Source organism: Tupaia chinensis, unplaced genomic scaffold (assembly GCF_000334495.1).
Source record: "Tupaia chinensis unplaced genomic scaffold, TupChi_1.0 Scaffold139767_1, whole genome shotgun sequence".
NCBI classification, from domain to species: Eukaryota; Metazoa; Chordata; class Mammalia; order Scandentia; family Tupaiidae; genus Tupaia; species Tupaia belangeri.
The window spans coordinates 515014-521899 of record NW_006199647.1 but is presented as its reverse complement, the minus strand read 5'-3'; the positions used below and the strand labels follow the sequence as shown (position 1 = coordinate 521899).

General features: G+C 51.1%; 1 protein-coding gene across 2 annotated transcripts in view; it reads right to left on the bottom strand.

Moving 5' to 3' along the window:
* Window positions 1-2853: 2853 nt before the first annotated feature.
* Window positions 2854-6886, bottom strand: part of RPL34 (ribosomal protein L34) — a 4476-nt gene continuing 443 nt past the window's right edge. Inside the window, exons 1-5 of one of the 2 annotated variants that reach the window (XM_006162236.3) lie at window positions 6414-6554; window positions 5901-5974; window positions 5719-5818; window positions 5360-5463; window positions 2854-2976 (exon numbers count right to left, since the gene is read on the bottom strand). In XM_006162236.3, coding sequence (XP_006162298.1) covers window positions 2892-2976; window positions 5360-5463; window positions 5719-5818; window positions 5901-5965 — 354 coding nt within the window. In that variant the 5' untranslated portion in view covers window positions 5966-5974; window positions 6414-6554 and the 3' untranslated portion in view covers window positions 2854-2891. Of the gene's footprint in view, window positions 2977-5359; window positions 5464-5718; window positions 5819-5900; window positions 5975-6413; window positions 6555-6886 lie in introns of those variants that run through there. The other variant, XM_006162237.3, reaches the window with a different exon arrangement.

Sequence of the window (6886 nt, the reverse complement as noted above, 5' to 3'; positions counted from 1 at the left end):
AGTTATCCAACTATTTAGAACGATTATCTGTGCAGTGAAATCGTATGAGTCATTCTTTTTACACCTATTTTCCAAACTGTCTACAAAGATGCTTTATAAGTAAAGAGATTTATTTATTGGAGAGGTTTTTGCCCTAGGGCATGTATGCTTGCCAGAGAGACAGAGACAGTGAGAAGTCACCCCCCAAGGGAGATGGCCACAATGGCAATCCCTAATCCTCCATTCTTCTCCCAGGAGCTTGGGCATGTGCGCGCGCACACACGTGCCCAGCATGATTTTCAAGCCAGTCTGGGATTCGAAACATGGTCGGCTATGTGGGAGTCCAGCGACATAACCACTACACCATCTGCTGGCCCCAAGTAAAATTTTAAATTTAGAAAAGGTTGTATCGATTTCTATGTAAAGAACTTTTTGTAAAGGATCTACTTCAGCGCTTTAGCTGTTCCTCAGTGAACCTGTTTCTAATTTTCTGAAACTTTACGTCCCCACCAGTCAAAGCCTGTGCCCATCTCCCCTTGACTACTTCTGAAAAATCGTACCTGAGCCTCTCAAAAGCTAGACTACATTCAAAATAGATTGTTTGGGAGCATTATTTAAAAGCACCAACTTCTGAGTTCTTACACCAAGACAGTGCACAGAATGACACACGCTCAGGTGCAGTGCGGTCCAATGCCAGGGAAGGGAGCGAGGGATACCTTAGACTCCGAGCCTTTCAATCATCCAAAGTTCCATTTAAAACTCCTCACTCTGCCATTACACAGGCTAACTTTTATCGCCTGACTGCTTAAACAATCCCCAGGACTGGTAGGTGTTTAGGGACAGCTGACGGATTTCAACATCCCGGGGCCGTGTTGGCAACAGGCTCCCTGCTTTTACATTAAGGCATTCGACAGGGTGCCCGGCCTCGGCCTTGAAACTCACCGTGGACACCAGCCAAGGTTCCAGTAGCTTGTCTGAGCAGCTCTGGGCTGTGTACAGCCTGGGAGCTGCCCCTCCATAAATGGGGATAATAAAGTGTCATGGGGGGAGCAGCCGGTGGCAGGGGCAGGGGTTAAGGCAGTCAGATGCCACGGAGGCATACTGCACAGTTGGTGGCTTAAAAAACACACCATGTGCATACCCAAAATCCCAAGAGAAATGCAAAGGAGGAAGGGTCGGTTATAGCGATCCTCCCCTGGGGGTGCTTCCTTACCCTCCCCCAAGCACACACACCCTCAGGCACATGTATTTTTAACCAGTGCCATCGGGCTGTTGGAAGGTCTGGAGGGTTAGCAATCCGGTCAGGTGCTATCACCGTGGGTGCCCAAGTCCCTAACGAGCTGGCGGCCTGAGGGAAAGGGTTGAGGCCTGACCAGACCATCCCAGGTGCCTGTCTATGTGCCTGCACCCCATCACGAATAACCTACTCTTAAAACAGAATACAAATGCTATTGAATAGTTCTCTAATTCTGTGCCCTCATCTGCAAATCTTGACAATTTTTACCTAAGAACAAGTGAACTGGTAGTGAGTTTGGCAGGTAAGAGGCCAGGAAGATTTCTTTTACCTAATACTATTTGGAATTAAAAACTTCTATACATAAGGAGACGTCTGTTACATTGTCCCAGTTAATGTAACTTAGACTTAACGGCCAAAACACACTGAATTCCCGACACTTGCGTCTGCATCTTTGCCTTGTGCAGATGGCCAGCAGGCCCTGCTCTCTAGACACTGGGAATGAGTGACGTGGGCCTGAGGTTCCAGGGAGGTTACTATGGAGAGCACTCGGACCAGCACTGGCTGGCTCCAAGCTTGGCAGAACCGCTGAGGGCAATGGCTGAATGTCAGGAGCAAGATTCCACATGGGCAACCAGTAAGCTGCGGCTCTGATGACCTGAAAAACACCGGGACACTTGTGTGGGTGCCCCAAATACTGACCGATGGAGAAAAAGGGGTGACCGCAACCATACCCCCTACCAACTTAAGGAATGATTTGGACCTCAGTGGCTGAAAGTATCAGTGGGTGTGTGCACATATGTGCCCCAAATCCCAGGAGAATGGAGAAGGGACTAGGCTGTGGGTATCATCCCTGGAGGATCTTTCCCTCTCTGTTAAGTGCACAAGCCCTATGGCAAAACCCCTAAGGTTTAAAATCTGTTACAGAACCTCAGGTTGTAGGACACTACCACGGTGACATGAGGTCCATGTGCTAATACTCTGACCTGGATTCTAAATTGAATGTAAATCAGAATCTCAATGTCTAAATTAGACCCATGACCTAAGGATTTTTACCTACATGAGTTCATTATTTGAGTAGACTTTCAAACTCTTCAGTATGAAAAAATTTTCTTTTTGCCTTAGGGTGTGTGCTCACCAGGAGAGACAGAGACCAAGACAGTGAGGGAAAGGAGAAACTGTAGGCAACCGCCCAAATCTGAGCACACGTGGTTTCTGTCCCATACACTAGGTATAAAGCTATTACAAATCAGAGTAGCATTACCAGTTCACACCTAGAGCCACGCTTGCTGGGCCACCCCGGGGACTAGACCCCACACGCCTGCCCATGTCCCAAGATCCAGAAAGGATGGAGAAATGGGAGAAGGGAGTGACACAAACACATGGCCTGGGGGCATGTTCTCTCCCTGTCCCCAGTGAGCAGATAAGGCTAGTCTTGTCAGGCCACCGTGTCTTGTCTTACGCTCCAAAGCAGGGGCTAAGGCTAAGTAAGGGGTCCATTAGATTCTAACAGGCAGTGACCTCCAAGTTCCATTTCTTTTAGAAAAAAGCAATCAACTAAAAACCCCCACAGGTCCCAAATGCCACACAGAAAGCAAACCTATATACTAACAGGTAACCATGAAATAACACAAAACAAATCTTGTGATTTTTTTATTACTCAAAAGAGTGTCATTTTTTATTTAGCTTTCTGACTCTGTGCTTGTGCCTTCAAGACTTTCACGACGATTTTCTGCTCCTCTATAAGGAAAGCACGCTTGATCCTGGAAAAGAGAAGAGATCCACTAATGATTTTACACACAGCCGGATTACTTCCAGGGAAGAACTGAGCACAGCAGGCAGGAACCAGTAAACGGGCCCCGGGACATCTGAGGGCTAAGACTGGCCGCTTTCAGCCAGAGGGCTCCTTCCTGCACCAACACTCGGGGCAGGGAACCTTCCATTCCAGCCAGTAGTACCTGCCTTCTTCTGGGTCACTGACATCATCCCATCTTGTTATTATTAGGATCCTGGACCTTCTGCTATTACTTGATTTACAAAGTGGCTTAGAGTTAGAATGTTTTAATGCAATTGATAATTTCTGGTAAAAACAGAGAATACGCCCTGGGAACGAAAGTTATGGGGCAGCCCAGTCGTGAACAAACAGCTAGGTACAAGCTGCATTTCACTGGCTTGGGCCACCCAGGACAGGGGTTCAATTCCCAGTCCACACTCAAGGCAGATGCAGCAATAGAGGCTGCCTGGACGACACAGCGAGGCCGTCTAAAAAGAACCAGATAGGCCAGCAGGTGTTAAGGCAGCAGGACCCCACAGGGCCGGTGGCCGGGTCTGAGTCTCAGACCAGGTAGCTTGAAAAAACCTGTGCCCCAAATCCCAAAGAGAATGGAGAAGGGACTAGTGTGGTCACCCTCTCGGGGGGGTGCTTCTCACACCACCCCCAATCTCTGAAGAGCACACCTGCCCTAGAGTAAAATTCAAACAAAACCTATGTGCTAGGGCAGGCCTACAGCCTGAGCTCGGAGGCTGAGACACAACAACACTGTCTTAAAAAATGATTTATTTAGGGGTAAAGATATCAGCAAGAGGCACTTCATCGCTACTGCCAGCCACAGCACCCTGGGAAATCACCTTCTCTGTAGCAGCAAGTGATTTCATGTCCCTTCCAGGAGAATTAAAGAGCATCACACGTGAAAGGACACTCTGGACCTGCAACCTCCCATTTCCGATGGCCAGTGCTGCTCGGGATGGACCTGGGCCACAGCAGGTGCTCCCCAGCTGCTGTCAAACCGAGGTCACCCCTCAGGCGCTCAGCCTGTCCCTGAAACCAGCCCCAGCCCACACTGCCTGCTGGTGGGCAGGCTCCCAGGCCATCCAACAGCCCACCCTCCAAACCTAGGGTTGACAAGCTTCAAATGCCCGGATGTCATCACACTCCACACACAGCAGCTGCCACCCTAACCCAGGCCCGTGCTCCGTGGCACTGCTGGCTGTGCTCTGGGCTGCAGTGCTGGAAGCCACACGGCTGACCACAGGTTGGGACACCTGGTCCAGCCAACCTGATGCATGCTGTGCACACACGTGTGCCCAAGATCCTGATGAGCTGCCGGGGGGAGGGGAATGTGTCTGTCTCTCGAACGCATGCACGTGCTATATACCGTGAATACAGTTATTCCTGGTCCTCTGAAGTTCAGACTCACAGAGTTCTACGTGGCCTGGCTTTACATAAGGTGCCTTACTGACCCTGACAGACGCACTCCTGAAAGGCAGCATGGACCCTGCAAGGTGTAATGCGAAGACTTGGTTTTCAAACTCAGCTAGACCACTGTGAAGAACAAGGTGAACACACCAGATGCAAAACCACTCCTCGGAGCAGAGTTCTCCACTCGTGAGGACCTATCACTTCCTTCCACTGATCACCTTCTCTAGAGAAAACTCAACGTGGCCAGTGGAGCTAAGAATGGTCCCCCCAAAAACCTGGCTCAGTGCCACCTCTCACCAGTAATGTGAACTTCAGCAGTAAATCTTGATTTCCTCCCCCAAAGATAGGAACAGAAATTCCTTCCCAATGGACTCGTGACAGTGTTTGTCCTATCAATGCCAACTATGTCACCGTCAGAAACTCCACTGCTACCACTCTCAGCTGTGCCAAAGCTCACAGTCATATCCCGAAGGCCTAGTCCTAGTCCTCTACCTGGGACACTTGTCTCTCCCTCTAGCCCTACTCCCTACTCTAGCCTGTGGGTGGGCCTTAAGGTAAATTCCATTCCCTTGTCCTTCACAAGGAGAAAGAATATGTCACAAAACTCTCCCAACTCAAAACCCACATTTTTAGGAAATGAGTTAAAATCGTATATCCTCTAAGGACCTTCTTAAATTCTGAAAGCTCTCTGCTCCAGCCGCCCAAAACTGCGCACTGCTACTCTGTCCCTAAATGAAGGATCTGCACCCTCTGGATACCTACGACCCAGCGACCACCAGATTCCCTCACCTGCCTCCCCCACAGTGCAGTCCTTTGATCCTGCATCTAGCATAAAGCCCAAAAGTTCCGAGTCAACTTGAACGTCGTGTGTTCATCGCAGGACGACGACATGCGACGTGACATATCTGCGCGGGGGCCACAGTTCGGTGCCACCAGCACCCACTCACCGGTCGCGGACGCATTTTGCGCACATGGAGCCGCCGTAGGCCCTGCTGACGTGCTTCTTCGTTTTAGAGAGCCTCATGAGAACTTTCGGTCTCACAGCACGAACCTGTGCAAGAGGACACCTAAGATTATCTCGTGTTGCCCCCACAGAAACCAACCCCTAGCTCCGCAGATGCTAGGTACAAATGCCAGAGGGAAGAGGTGCGTGGACTATCTGACAGGCATTTATGTCACTGCATATTTCACTTGGTTCACACGACGGTCTACGTTCTGCAGACTGGTTCAGATCGCGGGTGCTCAGTGACCTCTGCTCCTTCCCTCACCCCCACACCGCAGAACTCATGCTCCCAGCAGGACTCACCCCTCGGAGTCGGCCCGGGCACACGCCACATGCAGATTTGGGTGCTTTCCCAACCTTCTTGGTATAAAGGTAAACGATCCTATTACCAGGGGTTCGGGACCTGGGAAGTGAGGTAACAGGCAAGAGCTCAGCATTTTGTGGAGTCAACGCCAACAGGTACTTTCAATCGCAAAAATACTCACAGCCTAGTCTTGTTGGAGGCTGTGTTGTAGGAAAGCCTACGCCGGTAGGTCAGACGCTGGACCATCCTGAGTGCCTGAATCAGAAAGGAATAAAATCGAGTCCTGCCACTGTAGAGTGATTCAGACTGCAAAGCGGGACAGCATCGCGTAGCTTACACAGCATCCACCTATGTGCGGGCCTTTCAAGCAGCTCACAGGGAGACCAGCAGGTGGTGGAGTAATGGTTACCCTGCTGACTCCCATAGTCGGCTGCGGCTTGAGTCCTGGGCCTGGTGACATAAAACCCATGCCAGGCGCATGTGCATGTGTGCCCTAAGCAACACGGCCATGGGTTTTGTTTTTTTTCTCATTTTGTCTGTCTAGAGAACCCTATAGGAAAAAAATCTCCCTCAAGAAAGCACATAGGAAACATGCACTGTGGAAAACGATGCATAAATTTGTAAAGTTTTACACCAAAAGAAGCACTCTTGTACATTTTTACACAGAAGACTAATACGAAGGGATCTTAAGTACCAAGTCAACAATCCACCAGGACTTATGGGGCAGGAGCGGACAGAAGAGGCGGCTACAGGGTCTCCTGATGGTAATCCTCCAAGGCGCTCCTCGAACTCCCACCAGGCTCCCTGCCTTACCGGGATGTCCGGGAGGCGCAAGGAGGCGGCTGAGAAACACAGGTTTCAAGATCGCTCAGCCGGCTCCGGAGCGGGCTTCCTGGGCCCCCGGCGCGGCCTTCCTGGCCGTGCTACCGGCGGGGAGCGCGGAGTGCAAGGAGCCAGCCTCCTGCAAGCGAAGAGGACCGCCCCGCCGCCACCGCCCGGGACCACCTGGGTGCCGAGTGTGCTGGGTGCGGCACCCGCTTTTCCGTTTATGAGCTGGAAACGACACTCGAGGGGTCACTCGGCAAACGAGCCCCACGGACATGCCCGCGAACGGAACTGCAGGTGAACGGCCAGCCTGGCCCGGACGCGAGCAGCACCCGGGCCCGC